Below are 22896 nucleotides of genomic sequence, written 5' to 3' on the forward strand. Positions count from 1 at the left end.
ACCTAGGAACTAATGACCTTTGATGCCAGATAATTCTTTGTTGTGAGGGCCGTCCTGTGCACTGTAGGACGTTTAGCAGCATCCCTGCCCTCTGCTTACCAGATACAAGAAGTACTTTTTCCCCTAATTGTGACAGACAAAAATTCTCCAGATATTGCCAAATATCTCTTAGGAGGCAGAACTGACCCCAGTAGAGAATCACTGACCTAAAATGGCCACAATAGGGAATACCAATGAGCGCAGCCAGTTGACTTACCCTGAAGAAGCTCAACACGTGGAGGCATGAAGCTGTGGGGTGGGGTCACGGGGAGAACTGAACAAGGAGATTGGCTGAAAGTCTATATACTGGGACACTCATACCCCAGTTATCTCTTTCTAGAAAGTTTTCTTGGAAATCAAATATATTAAAAAAACCAATAGAAGGGCTAAAAGACAAAGTTGAGGCAATCTCCCAGAAAGCAGAACAAGAAGTCAAAGAGAAAATAAAGGGGAAAAGATAAGAACATTAGATCTCTTTAGGAAGTCTAAAACCAACAAATAAAGCTCCAGAGAGAGAAAACAGAAGAGTAGAGTAAATTACCAAAGAAATTGAGAACATAAGATAAAGAGAAAACCCCAAATCCTTTCAGAAATAAAAACATGTCATGTACAGAGGACTCAGAAAAGAATAGCATCAGACATCTCAAAGAAAGTTGAAAGACCAATGGAGAACAGTATTCAAAATTTTTAGTGAAAATAATTTTCCAATGTAGACTGCCATATGCCTAAGCCAAATAATAAATTATGAAAGTTGAATAAAGACATTTTCAGACAAGCAGAGTACCAAAAAAATTTCCTCCCATGTATTCTTTTTCAGGAAACTGCTGGAGAAGATGCTATACCATAATGAAGGAACAAACCAAGAAAAGAAGAAAACATGAGGTTCAACACAGGAGAGGGGGACAGGGAAAGTCTTATGAGGACAGCTATGGAGAGACATAGTCCATAATGAAGCAAGATAGAAAGCTCAAGAAGGGAGGTATTCGGGGGAAAAAGACTAGAACTGGTAAAAAATATTGAAAGGCATGAGGCAGAGATGGAGTTCTTGATAAAAATTAGCAATGAAAAACAGAAAAGTAACAAAAAACAAAACAAAAGCAATTATTATTAACTCCAGGAAAATGGTCTACAAGAAAAAAGGTAAGAGTAGTACTGTCCCACTTGGCTGAGCCGTAAACCACGAGAAGTCTTGGTAATATAAACAATAACTACTTAAGTGAGCAAAATATGTAATTAAACTATGTAATGGGGGAAGAAAAGGGGAGTGCTAATCCATCATCTACCATCACGGAGACTCACTAAATAACCTTAAATCAATAAAGACTAAATAGCACAAGCACATTATTTAGAAACAGGGAGGTAAACACCAGGAAAGAGAGCTGTGGATGGTAATTTGTGGGATACGGAGGTGGGAAAGGAAAAAAAATTTTTTTTGCACTAAAAATCTTCCAGAATTCTTGTTCAAACAAGAGTACATGTGTGGTATAAAGATTAAAAACAGGAACATTTGTGTACCCATCACCTGGCTTAAAAAATATTACCTGAACCTTTGAAACTACTGTGAGCAGTCTCCAATGACATCCCCTAACTCCTGCCCACAGTATCCACTATCCTGAGTCTTCTGTTTCTCATTTCTTGCTTTTCCTTAGCACACCACATTTGTATGAATCTCCAAACAATTTACAGTTTAGGTTAGCATGTTTTTGAACATTACATAAGCAGAATCATACTGCATGTTTTTTTCAACATCATATTTGCAAGATTCATGCATGTTGATGTTTGTAGCTATTATTCATTCATTTTTGTTGCTCTGTAACATGCCATTGTATGACTTACCACTGTTTATTTTCCTCACAACTGACATCCAGATTGTTTTCTTTTTTCTGTCAGAGAGTAAACATTTTAGGTTTTGTGAGCCATATGGTCCTTTGCCACTACTCTACTGTAACAAAGAAACAGCCATAAGCAATGTATTAACAAATAAGCATGGCTGTGTTCCAATAAAAACTTTATTACAAAAACAGACTGGAGACCAGATTTGGTCTAGGGGCCATAGTTTATTGACTTTGATCCAAGGTTCATATCTAGAAATGGATTTGCTGGCTAATAGAGTATGCCTTTGCTAACCTAGAACAATGCCAAATTATTCTCCAAAGAGGTACCACCAGTTTGCACTCCCAGAAGCTTCACAAACTCACTAATAATACTAGCTATAACTTGTTAATTTCTGATGACCTGATGGATGTGAAATGATTTTGCTGTGGTTGTAATTGGTATTTCCCTTATTATTGAGATAGAACATCTTTTTATATTTATTAACCATTTATAATTTCTTCTGCCATGAAGTGTCAATTCACATCTTCTGTTGAGTTTTTTTTAGGTTAAATGTACGGTAAGTTGTTCTCTGCATTAGCGGCTTGTCTTTTCAATTTATGGCTATTTGATAAACAAAGATGTTCTTGTCAATGTGGTCCTATTTATCTATGTTTTCTTTAAAGGAATAAACTTATTTGTGTCTTGTTTAGGAGCAAACACTGGCACCAGACACCTGCTAGCTGTGTGATCTTGGGCAAGCTTCCCCTCTGTTTCCTTATCTGTGAAATAAGGATAATATTAGCATTTACTTCTTATGGTTGTTGTGAGAATTAAAATTATATACATGAATATATATAAAATGTTGAGAAAAGTACCTGACACACAGTAAATGCTATATAAATGATTGCTATTATTATTATTTTGCCAAGGTAAAAAAGATTTTTCTCTTGTATTTTCTTCTAAAATTTGTAGCTATTTCTTGAACATTCAAGGCTGCAAGTAACCTTGAACTGATTTTTGCGTCTGGTATATTTTAAGTAGGATCCAATTCCTCTTTTATTTTATTTTTTATTTAAAAAAAAATCTATCTATCTATCTATCTATCCATCCATCCATCCATCCATCTATCTAGACTGCGCCGGGTCTTAGTTGCGGCACATGAGATCTTCGTTGCGGCATGTGGGATATTTTAGTTGTGGCATGCGGACCCTTAGTTACGGCATGCATGTGTGATCTAGTTCCCTGATCAGGGATCGAACCTGGGCCCTCTTCATTGGGAGTGCAGAGTCTTACCCACTGGACCACTAGGGAAGTCCCCAATTACTTTTTTATGTACGTATATATGAACAGTCAATTGTCCCAGAAACAATAAATTACTGAATAATCCTCTCTTACCCCATTCATCTGAGTCCTCGACATATCAAATTTCCATAATTTGTGGGTTTGCTCTCTACTGGGTTTTATCACTCTCTTAATCCCTGAGCACTACCACCCTATCTTAATTAATGACTCTAAAGCCTTCATATCTAGTAAGACAAGTTCCACACCACGTTCTTCTTTAAAATTTCTTTGTGATTCTTGGCTCTTTGCTTCCATGTAAATTTTAAAATCTATTGTCAGTGTTCACTCTCACACACATCCACCCACCCACCCACCCATCTTCTTGGGATTTCAGCTGAAACTATGTCAACTCTACAGATGAATTTGGGAAGAATTTACATTTTTTTATAAACATAATATCTGTCACCTTTTTAATAAATTGGATATATCTCTCCATTTATTTAGGTCTTCCTTAATGTCTTTCAGTAAGGATGCAAAATGTTTTCTATTAAGATCATGCAAAATTATACATAGGTATCTTGTATTATTTATTGTTATAAAAATGGTATGGATTTTCTTTTTATCTATCTTGCTTGGGATTTGTTATGCTACTGGAATTCACTGTACATCCTGAATCAGAGGACTCCTGTGTTTTCTATCATACCTAGAAAAGTATCAATTATGCCTCTCCCATATTTTATTATATTCTCCTAGAATTTTGACTAAATAAATGTTGGACCTTCTCACTTTATTCTCTAAGGCTTTAACTTATTTTACATTTTCTATCTCCTAGTCTCTTTCCAATGACTTCTAGTACTTCAGATATATTTTCCAGTTCATTAATTCTTGCTTTCAGATTCCGGGCAGGCTAGAGTGACAGGGACCCTTCTACCTGAAATAACTAAAAATTTGGGCAAAGTATATGGAACAATGGTTTTCAAGACACTGGGCATTAGGCAATGATGGGTAGTGACCCCTGAGAGATGAAACAAGTGAGATGAGCCCTATAATTGTTCCAGTTTATTGCCTGAAGAATTTCCAGGCTGTGGCACAGGGAAAGAAACCAGCTGGACCTGGTGATTCCCCTAAGTTCAGAATACAGGACTGAGAGTCAAGGGAGGCCAAAGCAGTTAGAATTCGCAGGGCGGATACTGGAGGAGAACTGCACAGAGTAAGAGCACCAGAGATTTATAAAGGGTGCCCCTTGAATCTTCAGCTGAGTAGAGCTCAGCTCACAGAGAGCTACCCAAGGCCAGGGAAAGAACCATCAAAGAATTAGAGGGAACAGTACTGAGGGCTCATGCAGGGCCAGGAGTAGCTTCTTTTTCCATCAGTCATTTGAAAACCTCATAATTCATGAGGCAACAGGTAGTGAGCGTAATCAAAAAGATTTGGTTTCAGTAGTAAAACAAAATTAGTCCAAAACTAAATGCCATTCTAGTCCCACCTAATTAAGCTTAAAAGCAAAACCAAAAAGTAACAAGCTACTTCCATCTGACTTAAGTGTATCCCAGAACAAACTTCAAGAGTGTTTCTAGGAATACAAGCTCTCCAGCAACCAAGAAAATAAAATTCACATCCAATCTAAAGTTACCAGGCATGCAAAGAAACAGGAAAATACAACCTATGAGGAAGAGGAAAAAAAATCAACTGGTCCAAAGCTGATAGAAACAGATGATAGAATTAGTAGACAAATAAAAACAGTGAAGACAGGGAAAAGGACACTAGTCAAAACAAAACACAGAAAGATAAAAAGACTATCAGAACACATACCAATTTGTTAAAAGCCCTATCTCTAGTGAGAGCAATAAGGAATGAAAATGATTTTCACTTTTTACTCTAAGTCTGTATTACATGATTTTTTAAACAAGAGCAAAACAACAATAATCACAGCTAACACTTACTGAGTGCTTACGATATGCCAGTAACTATACTAAGTTCTTGATATGTATTAACTCATTTAATTTTCACAAAAACTCTAAGAAGTAAGTATTAGCACCATTTCTATCTTACAAATAAAGAAATTAAGGGATGAAAAGTTTAAGAAACTTGCCTACAGGTAATAGGTGACAAGGATGGATTTGAATCCAAGTAGTCAACCTTCAGAGTACATACTCCTAGTCACTGTTATACAGTTTCTCTAACATATTATTTTGTAATTTTAAAAACATACAGTACATTAAAACTATAATTAAAATAGTCATTCATACAACAAAATATACCCCAAATTCAGTTTGATAAATTACCTGGTGATTAACACATGTCAAATGTTCAACAGTTTTCTCTAATTCTGATTTTTCAAAAATACTCATTTCATGGAGATGCTGTAAGAGAATTTTATAGAAGATGTTCATTCACATCAAATAATAAAACAAAATTACCCAAGTAAGCAATGCAAGTCTATAGTACTATTTTATGTATTTTTATAACAGAAATGTTTTAGAAAGAAAATCATTAGAAATTTTACAAAAACAATGCTTTTGGTTGAAAACAAAAACACAAGAGGTTCTCATCTTTTATGCTTTACCTCCATGTATGACTATAACAGAATACACAGATTGGTATGGGTTCATTTATAAAGATTTATACAGATCAATCCATTAGCACAACTATACAGGGAAAAACCCAGCAGGTTAAGTAAGCTCAGGAGAATGCCCTCATTAGAGGAGATGTAAGAGGAACAGAGTATAAAGGAAGAACAGATGGGATCAGAAAGACACAGGAAGCAGAATACTACAGGGCCATGCAAGAGATCAGAGTTTCAACAATGAGCTGGTCAACAGTGTAAACATGAGTGTTGTTATTTTTGATTATAATACCCTATCCAACTTTTGCTGATGCTAAGTCTAGGACAAGTGATATGTTGGTGTTCTGTGAGAATTTTTCGTGCAAATTCTTACTTCCATCCATGTTATTCATTAAAAATAAGTAAAGACATCTGATGTTTGGATTATATATTTCACTGAAAAGGTCACTGTGCTGTATGCATTTTTTTGTTTATTAAATCATTCAACCGGTATTGAGTACATACTATATACCCAGCACCAAGTAAGGTATTAGGAATACAGTAAAATGGATAAAGTCTCTGATGTCATAGACATTATAGTCTATTAAAGACAAACCTTAAACAAGATATTAAAATAAAATCATGAATATTCTGCTAGGAAAAGGAACTTTATGGCAACATATTGAAAGGGAGTCTAGGATCTAGGGTTCATTTCCTTTGTGAGGAAATGATGTTTAACTTGGCTATAAAGGATGAACAGGAATTAGCCAGGTGAGGGGACTGGAAGGGGTGAAGGATTTTCTCCTAGAAAGGTGGGGGCAAGAAAAAGTCCATTAAGCCTGGCGTTGAGAAACTGAGGGGTGAGGAATGGGGGGGATGAGCTTCGGGAAAAGAAGCTAGACCTTGAAGTAGGCAAGGGCCAATCATCGAAGTCCCTGAAAACAGTTAATGGATTTTAAATAGGAAGTGATGTGATCGGATTTATATCTTTGAAAGATGACTCTGACTTCAGTGTGAAATACCGATTTGAGAGGCCGCTAATACACTAGTGCAGTTGAGAGAGAATAATGGCCAGAATAGGATGGTAGCAGGGGAACAGAAACAAGTAGGCTGACTGAAGAGAAACCAATGTGAGCTGAGGAGCCAGATTCTTTGTGACTTCATTAGCAGGTGATCTTGGACAAATTATTATTACTGTTTTTTTTTATTAAAGTATAGTTGACTCACAATATTATATGTCTTAGGTGTACAACATAGTGATTCACAACTTTTAAAGATTATACCTCATTTATAGTTTTTATAAAATATTGGCTATATCCCCTGTGCTGTACAATATATCCTTGTAGCTTATTTATTTTATACATAGTCATTTGTACCTCTTAATCTCCTACCCCATTTTGCTGCTCTCCCCTTCCCTCTCCCCAGTGGTAACCACTAGTTTATTCTCTATATCTGTGAGTCTGATTCTTTTTTGTTATATTCACTAGTTTGTTTTATTTAGATTCTATATATAAGTGATAACATACAGTATTTGTCTTCCTCTGACTTACCTAAGCATAATACCCTCCAAGTCCACCCATGTTGTTGCAAATGCCAAAATTTAATTCTTTTATATGGCTGAGTGGGTACTCCATTGTGTGTGTGTGTGCGCGCGTGTGTGTGTGTGCGCGCGCGTGTGTGTGTGTGTATATATATATATATATATATATATATATATATATATATATATATACACACACACACACGCGCGCGCACACACACACACACCACACATCTTCTTTATCCGTTCATTTGTTGACGGACACTTAAGTTGCGTCCATATCTTGGCAACTATAAATAAGGCTGCTATGAACATATCTTTTCAAATTAGTGTTTTCATTTTCTTCAGATATATACCCAGGAGCGGAATTGCTGGTTCATACAGAAGTTGCATTTTTAGGTTTCTGAGGAACCTGCATACTGTTTTCCACAGTGGCTGCACCAATTTACATTCCCACCAACAGTATACAAGGGTTCCCTTTTCTCGACATCCTTGCCAACATTCGCTATTTGTGGTTTTTTTGACGATAGCCATTCTGACAGGTATAAGGTGATATCTCGTTGCGGTTTTGAATTTCATTTCTCTGATGATTAGTGATGTTGAGCATCTCTTCATGTGTCTATTGGTTGGGCAAATTATTTAAACTCACTGTAACTCAGAGACCGCATCTGTAAGCATTACCCAATTGAAAAGGCAATTGTGAAGATTTATTGAGATAGCTCTTGTAAAAAGCACTCAGAACAGAGCTTCCCACATGGAAAGGGCTTAATAAATGTTAACTATTATTTAAGAGGTGGCATCAATAGGACTTTGTGATTAAATGAGAGATAGGAGCTTTCAGGGAAAGAGGACTCAGTGCCTGGGTTCAACAACTGGGTAGATAGACAGTGGAACAACAGGAAACTACTAGAGAAGACTTAAAGACTGAGAGGATTAGTTCAGTTTTTATGTAAAAGACCTATTGTAAACTCATAAATCCTGACTCTTGTAATCCAGAAAGATTCTGGTAATATGAATGTCACTTTTTCTGAGTTTTTGGTACAAGTGCATTTTTTTAATCCTGTTTTTACATTCCTTAGTCATTTCAATGATATGGAAAAGGCTAAACCAGTAGCTTGTACTAAAAGTTGCCATATTGCACAGAAGTTTTCCATTTGGTAATTTTAACAATTATTTTTATTAAAAAGCACTTTCTGGAAGGCAATATTCCAAAGGATCCCAATTAAAAGTATTTTGTAGGGGTAAAACTTTAACTGAAAATTTATGACATAAAGACTACCCTTATAATACTTAAATGTTTTTATTCTTAATCTTAGCAACTAATTTCTAAGCATTAATTCAATAATATTTATTGGAAGTAAACTATGGACTCCGTAATAGTGACAGTAATAGTTAATACTGAGTTCTTATAATGTACTGAGCAGTATTAAGTGCTTTATGTATATTAAAATTTTGGGGGAGATTATGAAATATAAAATACTGCCGCTAGATATTATACCAAAAGCACAAGCAATAAAAGAAAAAATAGATAAACTGGACTTCACCAAAATTAAAAACTATCTGTGCTTCAAAGGACAATACTAAGAAAATGAAAAGACAACCCACTGAATGGGGGAAAGTATTTGCAAATCATATATCTGATAAGGGGATTGTATTGAGAATATGTTGATATAAAGTATTCTTACAATTCAATAATAATGAGACAACCCCATTTAAAAATGGGTAAAGGATCTGAATAGACACTAAAGAAGATATACAAGTGGCCAAATAAGCACTGAAAATAAGCACATTAGCTAACAGAGAAATGCAAATGAAAACCACAATGGATACTACTTCACACCCACCAGCATGATGATAATAAAAAAGATAGATAATAACAAGTATTGGTGAGGATGTAGAGAAATTAGAACTCGTAAACACTGTTGGTGGGAATATAAATGGTAAAGCCACTTTGGAAAACAGCTTGGCAGTTGCTCAAATGGTTAGTTATAGTTATCATATGAATCTAGGTATATGTTCAAGATAAATGAAAACATATATCCACACAAAAAGTTATATACAAATGTTCATAGCACCATTATTCATAACAGCCAAAAAGTAGAAACCACCCCAATGATAAATAAAATATTTTCTATCCATAAAATGGAATATTATTCCACAATAAAAAGGAATAAAGTATTGATACATACTACATAATGGATGAACCTTGAAAACATTATGCTAAGCTACGGAAGCCAGACATAAAGAAACACATACTGAATGATTCAATTTATATGAAATGTCCAGAGTCGGTAAATCTAGAGATAGAAAGTAGATTAGTGGTTATCTAGGCCTGAGGAGGCTGGGGGAAATTACGAGTGGCTGCTATTGGGTACAGGGTTTCTTTTTGAGGTAATGAAAATGCTCTAAAATTGATTGTGGTGATGGTTGAACAAGGTTGTGAATATACTAAAACCAAAGAATTGTACACTTTAAATGGGTGAATTATATGGTAAAGTGAATATCTCAATTAAGTTGTTTTACAAAAAAGATAATGCCCCTCCACATGAAGGACTTCCTATTGAGATCAGAGGTTGGTTCTTTTCTATAAAGAACCAGATAATAAATATTTTAGGCTTTGTGGACCATACAGTTTTTGTTGCAGTTACTCAACTCTGCCACTGCAGCACAAAAAAAGCTACACAAAACACATAAACGAATGAGTATTCCAATGAGGATTCCAATTAATGAGTATTATCAACAATGAAATCTGAGTTTCATAATTTTCATGTGTCACGAAATATTTTTCTTTTGATATTTTTTCAATGATTTTAAAATGTAAAAACCATTCTTAGCACACGGGCCATACAAAAACACAGCGTTCTGGATTTGGCTCATGTGCCATTGTTTGCCAACCCCTGATCTAGATTCAAAATAGTCATGTCACAGGAAAACATAAAAAGACCTCCCCTTTTCTCAATAAATTATCTTTTAAAAATAAGTCAATTAAGTCAATACGTACTTTTAATTTTTCTTTTAAAGCTTCTTTTTCTGCCATAATCCTTCTTAAGTCAGATAATGCAAGTTCTTTTTCCTTTTCCATAAGACTAACAGTATTATGGGAGACTGTGGTTTGGGTAGATTCTTGTCTGAGTGCAGATAATTCTTCCTGTGCCTTAATGTATTAAAGATATAAATTAAAAAACATTGGATATGCTCCCAGTTAAAAAAAGGCAAACTAAACATATGCTACTTTTGCTCTCTTCCCAAATGCCACCAAAATGAGAGTAAAAGGATTAATGTAATAATAGTAATAATAAAAACAAAGGACAAGGAGATTGAGGGAAGTGCCAGCCACAAAATTTGGGAAACCAAACAGCAGATGGACAACTAGTAATTAACTAAGCAGTCCCAAGAAAGCAGAAATCTAAGCCAACAGTGGGAAAAGCCCAGAAGTGGATCAATTTGTACTGCAGAATCCCAAAAAACCACCAGAAGTGAAAACGGCTTTTTCAACTTGGCCTCTTAACCTGTATGTCCTTCTCTCCCTCCAAAATAGCAAAAGGATTTCATGGGTGATTGGTATGGGAACAAATTTTGGTGATAAACACCATGCTTTGCTCAGACTCACCTTGCCCTCTGACAACTGAGGCTTTATAATTAGCCCAAACTGTACTGAATCTCCCCTCCCTATCCCTAGAGGCTAAGTCCTTAATATCCAATTAGTGAGTGCTACCCACTGTTTCATAGACATATCCCAACATGTCTGAATCCCAAGGATACACTTGGCTCAGAGTCAGGCTGAGACTCATTCAGTAGTTTTAGAAATAGGGAATTATCCCTAACTGACCTGACCCGTAGATAAGCTAGAAAAGAGGAAGAATAAATATAAAAAAGCAATAGAAATCTCTGCTTTGGGAACAGGATGATAGCAGAAACTATTACTTATTAATTCTAACTGTGAAGGAGAATCACTAAGGTCCATATATTACAGTAATTTAAAGGATATATACTGGTACCATTACAGTTAACTGGTGCTATATAATCTTTTGGCTTAATTATAATCAATATCTTACTTCATTATATAAGACACTTAGTTTATCTCTTTCTGCTGTCAATAATTTAACATTGGACTGTATATCCTCCATATGTTTTTCAAATCTTTCTAGCATATGCTGAAGTTCATCTCTTTCTCTTGTGATCAGATGAATTTCTGAGTTGTAATCACCCTGAAACATAATTCAAAAACAGAAGTTATCATTTGTTATAATTATCACCATTTGGTTGCCACAAGGATGCTGATGATGAGACTGACTGAAAGATGCTAACAGACAAAAAGAACACAACTTCTTTAATGTAATTAAGGAACACAACATTTAATCTATAAGGAGAGAAGGAGAGAGAGTGCTGGCAGTACTGGGGCAAATTTTCTGGCCTTCAAGTTCCCAGCAAGGGACCCAGTTGCCACTGATACTACTTGATAAAGTATAATCCCCAGACCAGAAGCATGTAGCATCTGGGAACTTGTTAGGCATGCAAGTTTTGGGACCCACCCCAGACCTACTCAATCAGAAACTTTGGGGACAGGGCCCAGTAACTGGTTCATCAAGCCCTCCAGGTGATTCTGATTCATACTGATTGTTGGGAATCCCTAGTTTATAACCCACTCCAGGGGAGGAATTAAGAGGGTATGTGTATAGCTGCTCATCCAGTACAAGTAACTGTACAGCCTCGCACATTCCTCAGTGTCTTCTGTGACTGAATCTAAGATCAATTTCCCTAGCACACCAACCCCCAACTATCCCAGCTTCAAACCTATGTGAGGTCTATTTTTGCAATCAGATAAATATAAATATTTCGCTTTTTTTAAGATTTATTTTATTATTTATTTATTTATTTTATTTATTTTTGGCTGCGTCGGGTCTTAGTTGCGGCACGCAGGCCCTTTGCTGCGGCACGCGGGATTCTCTACAGTTGTGGAGTGTGGGTTTTCTCTTCTGAAGTTGTGGCGTGCAGGCTCCAGGGAGCGTGGGCTCTGTAGTTTGCGGCACGTGGGCTCTCTAGTTGAGGCGGGCGAGCTCAGTAGTTGTGGCGCGCGCAGGCTTAGTTGCCCTGCGGCATGTGGGATCTTAGTTCCCCGACCAGGGATCGAACCCGCGTCCCCTGCACTGGAAGGCCGATTCTTTACCACTGGACCACCAGGAAAGTCCCAATATAAATATTTCTACCAGACGGTGTACATTAGGGACGTTCACTGAATAAGCAACTACTTCCAACATTTCTAAAACAAGATTATGCCTATTATTCCAGTACAATTCAAAAAATCCACTATCTTCATAGCTATTGTAGAAAATAAATATGGTAAATGTAGACTTGGGATCTGTGGTATATTAATGTTCAAGTACTAAATGCAGAAGCTCCAGATAGTGATAATCTGATAATTTGGTACACTGGGAAGCATCCTGATCTATGTTATTCAATATCTACTGTGCACATACCATGACCAATGTAGACTTGGTAAATGGTAGATATCTGTGAAGTTCCCTTCACCTGCCACTTGGAAATAAGTTATCCTCTTGGTTAAACAAGCAAAATCAAGGCATAATGGATGAGATTAGCTATCTGGACACCTTAAAGGACAAGATGTATTATAGGACAAAAGCAATTAGGGTGAGGACTTAATCAAGATTTAAATAACGATAAAAGAAAATCTGTAACTTAACAGTATCTAAATAAAAATATCTTACAAAAAGGAGATGGGCTGCCTATGTTTTAGAAAAGGAGAGCTCAATGAATAAGGATTTGACAGTCTATTTTCATTACTGTCTAGGTCTCAGCTTAAACGTCACTTTCTCTAAGGAGTCCTTCAAGATTCTTCAACCTAATTCAGATCTCCCTCAATGTACTCTCATAGCATTCTGAATCTTTCCTGTATTCTTTCCTCATTAACACTTACTATACATGAGATTATAAAGTTATTTACATGATTGGGTGTTTAATGTGTCTTTGCCACTAAAATGTAAGCTCTATCAGGGACACAGTAGGTATCTGGTCTTACCACATCTTCAGCACCTAGCACGGTACCCAGTAAAATGAATGAATTCCCTACTTTTCCAAATATATCTTGTATGTAGGTATTTATATTTGTGTTAATAATTCCCTTTTACCACTCCACTGTTCCTAACACACACACACACGCGCGTGCACACACAATGCTAAAGACTGTGAGGATAGGAAATAGGTCTTCTTTATCTCATATTCTGGGTGTCTCATTCATAGTACATTCTCAGTATATGTCTACTGAACCGAACCTAATTTTCTACCTAGACCTGATGTGCTTTGAACCAGCAAATAATAAGGAAATGAAACATTTACTAGGAACTAGGTGTTATGTTGAACCCTTCTACAAATTATCTCATGTAACCTTCACTAGAGGCTGTAGTTACTTTCCTCACTTTGCAAATGAGGAAACGTGAAGTTAGGTAACTTGTCTAAGGTCATAAAGCCAGTGTGCAGAGTTGAAACTTCTATCAGGTTTCCAACTCCAAAGCACTTTCCGCTACACTATACTCAAAACTCACATTTGGAACCCTAGTGAGTACAAGGTGAAAGAGGACAGTGCCGTCCCTACACAGACAACAGAGAATCAATGGGTGTACTGTTGACAAAAATCATTGATATTAAAAATGTCAATATTTTTCTGAGTTGCTGCAATCCCAAGAAACTCTGCCTAACAATTTGCCATAAAGCAGGGGTTGAAAACTCACAGCCTGTACCTAATTCAGCTTTAGAGAGGTCTTTGTTGTCTGCCAACAAGTGTTTCTAAACACGTTTAAAATACCAAATTTTAGGTGGGAATTTACTCTAGTTCCCAGCACTCACAACTGTCTTATCCATTTCACTCATGTACATCACCCATTATTCCTTACCATGCCTGAAATTTATTACTGGGACTTTAAAATGCTATCAATGTCCCAACTTTCTAAACTTTAGAAAGTAAATTCTTTATCTATGTCAGGTAACATTAGAACATTTCAAGAAGTAAATAAGTTGAAGGGGGGGAAAGTCTTTCCTAATTTCACCAGTACCTTACCAGTATATCTCAATTTATCTTTCAATTATGAATTCACACCAAGCAAACAAATCAAACATTTAAAAGCGTTGAGGTACTTATCTACTCAGTTCTATTTAATAAATACTTGATTAAACTCATCAACCATCTTGTAGAAGATTGTCTGACACAATGAAGGTGATCAATTCAGTGATTTTTTCCTGATCCCTAGGTATATATGGAGCTTGAAAGACAACTCAGTACACATAAATTAACTTACACTGTATTTTCCACTAGTTCATTGTGCTTGTAACAGATAACATAGCATAGTGTTTAAACTAAACTTTGTAAATCAAATTCAGCCACTAGCCAATGAGGTTAAAAAACAGTCTAATCAGAAAATGACTCAAAACCATTTGACAATGGACAGAGATCTTCAGGAAAAAGATGACATAATTGGTTAATAGAGCCAAGTCTGAAATCAAATGTTCTGAGTTTTAATGATTTTACTCCCAACTTCCCCTAATTTTATCTAGTGTGTAGACAACGTTAGGGTCACATAAGCCTCCAGGACTCCTATAGTTCCAAAGCTTAAAATAAAGAAAAATCTAAAGAACCCAAATGATATTAATAAAACGTTGAAAATAATTAAGACCTAAAATAGAGATACATGCTTTTAATCTCTTATACATAATGGTTAACTTTAAGTAACATATGTCTTTAGACCACCGAGTTGTAAATGTGATTGTAGTGGACAAATGGGATGATCTGTCCAGCACTCACTGACATTTTGTACCTTCCCCTGTTGCATAGTTATCATGGAAGATGACTGGTCTGTACAATGTGGCCTGGCTTTCTGACTGGTCCAAGGCTGGGAATGGCATGAAGCCATATAAACAAAGCCACTCTGCTTCAAGAGACAAAATGCATCTGATACAGAAAGTAAAGGATAGAAAGAGTGGAAATGTCCAATAGCACGAGTTCCTGGTTCCAGTTTCTGGAAGCTCAGATGCCCCCGCACTCCTCCCATATATATAATGAGCTATTCAATCTTTCCTTAATTTCCAGGAGTCAGTATGCTTTGCTTTGTTCTTAAGTAGTTTTCCTAATTAATTCAGTGTTCCTAAAGTACAGGTCATGGAGGAAAACAAAAATCAAAATTAAGAAAGACTTCTTAAAAGCAAGTAGAATAACGTTACATTTAATACAATAATAAACCATAAAAGTTTGCTCATAAAGATACTTTCTTGCCTTATCAATTACTCTCATAAAGAGATATTACCTTTTCTAGTGTCTTAAATACTGGAATTTTTTCACATGTAGAATGACTTCGAGAGCAAGATCTTCGCTGTATTAAATGCTGGAGTCTTTCTAGCTCTTTCTTATAAAAATCTCGTTCATCTTCTATACCTTTCAGAAATGTATCTAAACGAGAAGGTGACTTGTCTCGTCGTTTTATTCCATGTTCTAGCCTCATCCTCTCAACTTCCAAAGTAAGTTCTTTTTCTGCAAATTAAAGTATAAAATATTAAAACAATGTTGCATATAAAATGTATAATCAGCCAAATAAATTATATCAATAACTTTTACAATGTAGGTTACTAAAAATCATTAGCTATTTCGTATATCACCTATAACTGCCAGATATCAAAGAGGTAAATGCTGAAAGGAAAAGAGAAAAAAAACAAAAGCAAAAATTAAAAGTTTAAATAAAATCCAATAAGTCAAAGTCCTCTGCTTTTGTCATATACAAGGATAGGTACTATTTAGTACTACACAGTAGTACTGAAGCAGTAAATCACCACATGGTACATTATGATGACCTGAAAATGCACTAAAAGAAAATTTACCTGTAAACAACTGATCATAATGTGGGCAATTTTAACATTAAGCTTGAATTTAATATAGTATATACACAAAGAGGTCAAAACAACTAGTCTTTCTTCAAATAAACACAATTATTAACTTTTACCATAGAAATCACCTTTTCAGGAGTCAAAAGTAGCCTAATACTGGCAATTTCATATAGTTCAATTTAACTGATATTCTTTACAACTCTAAAGCATGAAATGATTTTCAAGACATTTTCTGATTCACTTTCCAGCTTTTCTTTCATTCATTCCACAGATAATTATTGAGTATTTACTATATGCCCAGCATGAGCTAAGGATACAAGTATGAAAAACATAGCCAAGGTCAAATAATTATTCTAGTTGTAGTAGGACAAGAGCTACAAAAGAACACCATGCAATGCAATCTGGAGGATGAATAGGGGAATTCATTCTGAGGAGTGACCAGAGAGGTAAGAAAGTATGAGAGTGGAAGGAACAGGCAAATGTGTTAAATGCTAAGTCAAATAAATTGATGAATGGAAAGTGTCCACTGCATTTACCATAATGGAGGTGAGTGGTGACCCTAACAAGAGCTGTTTTATTGGTGATGTGAGGACAGAGCCAACTGGAGTGGACTGAGGTGCTAAAGGGTAGTTGGTGATCAAGCAGAAAAGTATAGATGACTTTTTAAGATGTTAAAGCTATGATGAGAAGGAAAGAGTGGCTGGATAGGAATGGGTACAATTTTTGCTTTTAGAATGGGAGAAGGGTAAGCACGTTTGAATACCAATGGGAAAAAACAGTACAAAGGCTAAAGTTAGGAAAGGAGATAATTAATATGAAAGCGTTTTAAAATTAGAGAAAATGGGATCAGAGAGAACAGATGGAGGCAGTGGCCTTTCATAAGAGGTACATGTAACAGGAGGGAAGATAAAGACGGACAGGTTCAAGACCTGGGGACAGGAAACCGACGGAATCCCTCCCTGACGGCTTCCATTTTCTTAGGGGAAACCAAAGGTTAAGATCATCCTCTTAGAATGGGTTTACTGAGAATGAAAAATATTTGAAAATGTTCCCTGCAGAGACTGGGTAACTAAGCAGTAAGAAATATAGAGTAAGAGTTCCATACATCACTGAGGGGGTGGGTGCTGTGGTTTGGGGTCATATATAATTTACGGTGCCATCGATACTGTCGGGTGCACACGCAAGGAGTGCTTAGCTGCTCGTGTGTAAGTGTTTTGGTTGATCCATGGCTAGGTTTTGGGCAGGGGGATGTATTCAAAACACAAAGAAACGAGGGAGTTTCAGGTATCTGAAAAATTACACTGAAATGGCAGGATAGAGCTAGCATGAAAGGAAGTAAATTGCAAACTTTTATATGTAGGTCTAAGCACTTTAATAATATATTAACCCATTTAATCCTCACAACAACCTTTTGGGTTAGGTGCCATCATTAACCACATAGATATGGAAACTGAAGCAATGTTAAGTAACATGCTCAAGTCATACAGCTGGTAAGTAGAGAAGGTCAGACAGATAATCCACACGAATGCTGAAGAGCCTAGGATATAGCTTCTTCTTAAAATAGCACACTGGCTTTCTTTCACTACATGGAGTTTGATGGCACCGGGCTTCCACACTTGCCATCCCCTCTGCCTGGAAAATTGCCCCAGATCTTCATATGGCTGGTGTCCTGTCACTAAGCCCTTGGATCAGTCGATCTCTAGCATACCCTCCCATTGTATTGGAAAACCCTCATCACCTAAAACTAACTTCTTCACTTATGTGCTACTAGTTTGTCTCCCTAACTAGATTAAAGCCGCCACAAGAGCAGGGGCCTTGTGTATCTTGTTTACCATTATGTACCATGGCACCAAAATCGGTTCATAAACACTTGTCAAATGAATGAATGAACAAATGAATGAATTCTTACAAGTTCCTTAAACCAACTCATTTAGGATGGGGTACCTGGCAGAAAGCCTATTTCAAGTGTGTGTGTGTGTGTGTACTTTAAGATGATAAAACTGCATTTACTTAAAAAGATTCTATACTTCAATTTTCCACTATTTCAGAATGGTCTTCCACGTAGTCTTAATTAATTCTATTATTGCATGCCTCAAAGAAGGATATATATACATTAAAAAATATTCAACCGTGGTTCCCTGTACCAACTAGTCAGAATGTAAAAGGCCCCTGTAAGGTCCTTGAGGCAGAGAGGTTTTCTACTGTATCTCAGTGCCTACTCTGGTTTCTGATACACAGCAAGCACTCAACAAATATTTATTGAATGAATGAATGAAAGATCATCTACTACTAAAAATAATACATTAAGAGGAAATTACAATAACTTTTTAAGTTATCAACATTTTATATTTTACCTGTAACTGCAAAACTTTCAATTTTTTTGTTAAGTCTTTGCTTTTCTTGTTCAAGCTGATGAACAACAGTTTCCAGGTCTGATTTTATAAGGAGTTCATCACTCAGTCTCTCCTTTTCTTTATGACATAAGTTTAATTCCTGAAAATTTTAACACTATAATTAAGATTTCTAGCAACTTTATAAATATTATAGCACTTAAAATAGATATTTGTAAGCACATTTATTTAAGAGTAATTCACATACACACTTTTAGTCAGTCAAATATATATGGTTTCAATGAAAGTTAATTATCAATTGTGGCTAAAAGCAACAATAAAACCCAAATTCAACAGTGCTCCTTCTAAAGTAGTAGAACTATTGGATTTTATTTTCTTTTAATTTGTTTAGCATATTGTCTTTTTAAAAAATGAATATGTACTTGTGCAATAAAAAATTTTTAAGCTTTTTTTATGTTTAAAGGAAAGCAGAAGACAGTGCTGTAAGACTACCATAGGTATATGTAAGTACAAAGGTTTCTCTCTCAGCCTCATCTGCGCAATGAGGATAAGACCAGTACCTGGACACTGAGGATTCATCTATGAATGGATGACTCTATGAATGTGAAGCACTCTGTACAGTGTCCGGCACATGGCAAGTACTTAATAAGTGTTAGCTAATAATATCATTAGTATTTACCTTAAAAATACATAAAATGTAGTACCAATGGAAAAAATAAGAAGGTCAGAAAGTACAGCAAGATCTTGCTGTCAGGCAACAATACTGAAACTTGGTCAGAGTTCTGAGACAAGCATTATGAATCACATATAACTGTATACAGTGTGCATACAAAGAGCAGTGAACAAACAGCAAAAATCCCTGTCCTCATGGCGCTTACACTGTAGTGAAAACATCATCAAAACATCTACTTTACATTTATTGACCTCACTGGAGAATTTAAAAATATCTATGAAACTCAAGAGTAGACAACATTTAGCAGGTTTAGCTAATTCAATTATTCAATATTGAGCTGAGGGACTTCCCTGGTGGCACAGTGGTTGAGAATCCGCCTGCCAATGCAGGGGACACGGGTTCAAGCCCTGGTCTGGGAAGATCCCACATGCCACTGAGCAACTAAGCCCGTGCGCCACAACTACTGAGCCTGCGCTCTAGAGCCCGCGAGCCACAACTACTGAAGCCCACGTGCCACAACTACTGAGCCCGTGTGCCTAGAGCCTGTGCTCTGCAACAAGAGAACACCACGGTGAGAAGCCTGCGCACCGCAACAAAGAGTAGCCCCCGCTCTCCGCAACTAGAGAAAGCCCGTGCGCATCAATGAAGACCCAACGCAGCCAAAAATAAATAAATAAATAAATAAATAAATAAATAAATAAATAAATTTATAAAAAAAAAAATATTGAGCTGAACTGAATACCTGCAGTTGAATAAAACAGGAAGCCATTGTGATGCACTGTTAATAGTGAGCATATAAAAATCAACAAGTATTTGAACACCTACTATGTGCCAGCATATCACAAATGGCTTTGTTTTTTAATTTGCCTTATGACTGCCACCAGAACATTACAGCTTGACTGTAAAAAGAGTATAAGTAATGAGAAAACTTGGAAATTAGTATTAGTCTTTGCAATATTAGTGGAAACTCATCCAATTTAACAGGCTATTAAAAAAAATTCTTAACAATCTTTTGGATGACCACCTAGAAGTTTCTACCTGTAAGCAAGACATTCTTTCTGCCAGTTCTAGGCTCTAAGACTATATGCTATATCTAGGTTTATGCTGGGATGATTACTAGTTTTCTCATTTGAAGACCACCAGAACAAACAATATGACTAGTAAAATGGTTTGTAATGCCAAACAAAATTATTAAAAGACGATTGAGTGCTTTTAATAAAAGTCAACAAAATTTTACGAAGTAACTATCAATTTTTAGTTTAAATATTAGTAAACTGACAAGTCATGAAGTCATTTAAAAAATATAAAATTCCTAACAGGTTTTCCAAATTTGAGTGTAACTTGCTACCTATTATGTATGCTATTAAACAATTATAAAAATATAAATGAAATTAAATATATATATACAATGGAATATTACTTAGCCATAAAAAGAAGTAATGATACATGCTATGACATGCTTGAACCTTGAAAACACTGTGCTAAGTGAAAGCCAAACACAAAAGGTCACATATTATATAATTCCATTTATACAGAATATCCAGGATAGGCAAATCTACAGAAACAGATAGCAGACCAGTGGTTGTCAGAGGCTGAGCAGAGGAAAATGAGGAGTGGCTGCTAATGGATATGAAGTTTTTTTCTGGAGTGATAAAATGTTTTGGAATTAGACAGTAATGAAAAACACCACTGCACCTCCTATCTTCCTCCTCACTCTTTTGCCCACGCCAGCCTTGCCAATGGCAAGTTAAAGACTGACCAGACAGCCCCTCAGGGAGTGGATACAAAACTGCGGGAGCAGAGTAGCAATGAGACCACTGCCAGATGAAGATCATTTTAATACCTTAAATTACTTTCTCACATTTTCTAAGAAACCAGTTCATTCATCTTAATCTCCGATGCCTTTATCTTATTCTGCTTACACTTTAGATAGCTTTCTATTGTCCACTAGAATAAAATCCAAACATCCTGCCACGGTTTAGAAGGTCTTCCATAATTTGGACAAACTATGGTTGCACTACTTTGTGCCTATACCAAAACCGCTGAATTGTTCACTTAAAAGAGTGAATATCATGATAGGTTAATTATATCTTAGTAAAAAAAAAGTAAAATAAAACATAAAAATTTTCTTGATGAAAACGCTGGCAATTCAATATAACAGCAGTCCCCAACCTTTATTGGCACCAGGGACCGGTTTCGTGGAAGACCATTTTTCCACAGATGGGAGGTGGGGGGATGGCTCAGGCGGTAATGCGCGTGACGGGGAGCAGCAGATGAAGCTCTGCTCGCCCGCCGCTCACCTCCTGCTGCGCGGCCCGGCTCCTAACAGGCCAAGGACTGGTACTGGTCCACGGCCCGAGGGTTGGGGACCCCTGCAATATAACACCTACTTACCAGTTGAAGTTTTCCCATTGTTTCTTCAAGATTCCGCATTTCAGATAGCTTTTTCTTAATCTCTTTCTAGGAATAAAAAGCCTATTAGGTAAATACCTAAAAGTCAAGAATACTTATCACTAAGTCACAGTGCCAATGAGACCAAGCCATTTTTCGAGCAGTTCATGTTCCCTCTCACCAGTGAGATCTGAGGTGTTAGCCAGCCCTAAGCCTCAGTTTCAATGAGGAAGAGGCAAAGTTTAGGTTTCTCTTTAATTCTTGGTATCCTGAATGCTTACAGGGACCTATCTGTAACATGTGAAACGAGAGGGCTACTTGAAAATCTTTTTCTATCTGTATACTTGTAGGACTTTCCTTGACCCTTGATTTTTAGGATTCACCTTGTGGCCCTGTCATTTCCTGACTTTCTTATCTTATTTGCTTTCTCACCACCTGCTACTACCAACCTGGATCCTCTATACTGCAACTGAGAGTGCTGAATGCCAAGATTAAAATATTATAACCTAATAGGAATCTTCTATTGAGCCAAGTTGTCATTCTTGATTACTGCCAATGGGACACGTGAAGCTGTGTTCAATATGTTGTATGCACAGCACAGAATATGCAAAAGGAAGTGGAAAAGGAGAGGAATGAGATATAGGAGTACTGCAATGAAACTAAAGCCACAAAAGCAAAATTAAAACTGCAATAATTATGTTCTTCATTTTCAAGACTGTCTTGACTATTCTGGGTCCCTTAAGATTCCACATGAATTTCAGGATTTTTTTCCTATTTCTGTAAAAAATGCCATTGGGATTTGGAGAGGTATTACACTGAATCTGCACATTGTTTTGGGTAGTATGGCCATTCGAGCAGTATGCAGTCTTCCAATCCATGAACACAGTATATCTTTCCATTTATTTCTGTCTTTATTTCTTTCAGCAGTGTTTTATAGCTGTCAGGGTACAAGTCTTTTGCCTCCTTGATTAAGTTTATCCTTAAGTACTTTATTCTTTTTTTTTTTTTTAATTTATTTATTTATTTTTGGCTGTGTTGGGTCTTCGTTTCTGTGCGAGGGCTCTCTCCAGTTGCAGCAAGTGGGGGCCACTCTTCATCGCGGTGCGCAGGCCTCTCACTATCGCGGCCTCTCTTGTTGCGGAGCACAGGCTCCAGACGCGCAGGCTCAGTAGTTGTGGCTCACGGGCCTAGTCGCTCCGCAGCATGTGGGATTTTCCCAGACCAGGGCTCGAACCCGTGTCCCCTGCATTGGCAGGCAGATTCTCAACCACTGCACCATCAGGGAAGCCCTCTTTATTCTTTTTTGACGCTATTGTAAATGGGATTATTTTCTTAATTTCCTTTTTGTATTTTAATTACTAGCATATAGAAATGC

At 36.5% G+C, this 22896-nt stretch overlaps 1 protein-coding gene across 6 annotated transcripts in view; it reads right to left on the bottom strand.

Moving 5' to 3' along the window:
* The window catches only part of CEP135 (centrosomal protein 135), a 79659-nt gene that overhangs the window by 33649 nt on the left and 23114 nt on the right, over window positions 1-22896 (bottom strand). For 4 of the 6 annotated variants that reach the window (XM_082390078.1, XM_082390079.1, XM_082390075.1 and 1 more), the window contains 6 exons: window positions 21525-21590; window positions 18461-18599; window positions 15533-15756; window positions 11276-11428; window positions 10222-10374; window positions 5421-5498 (listed from right to left, as the gene is read on the bottom strand). In XM_082390078.1, coding sequence (XP_082246204.1) covers window positions 5421-5498; window positions 10222-10374; window positions 11276-11428; window positions 15533-15756; window positions 18461-18599; window positions 21525-21590 — 813 coding nt within the window. Of the gene's footprint in view, window positions 1-1875; window positions 1923-5420; window positions 5499-10221; window positions 10375-11275; window positions 11429-15532; window positions 15757-18460; window positions 18600-21524; window positions 21591-22896 lie in introns of all 6 variants that reach the window. The other 2 variants (XM_082390077.1, XM_082390076.1) reach the window with 2 other exon arrangements.

Source organism: Balaenoptera borealis, assembly GCF_965194805.1.
Source record: "Balaenoptera borealis genome assembly, chromosome: 4".
Taxonomy (NCBI): domain Eukaryota; kingdom Metazoa; phylum Chordata; class Mammalia; order Artiodactyla; family Balaenopteridae; genus Balaenoptera; species Balaenoptera borealis.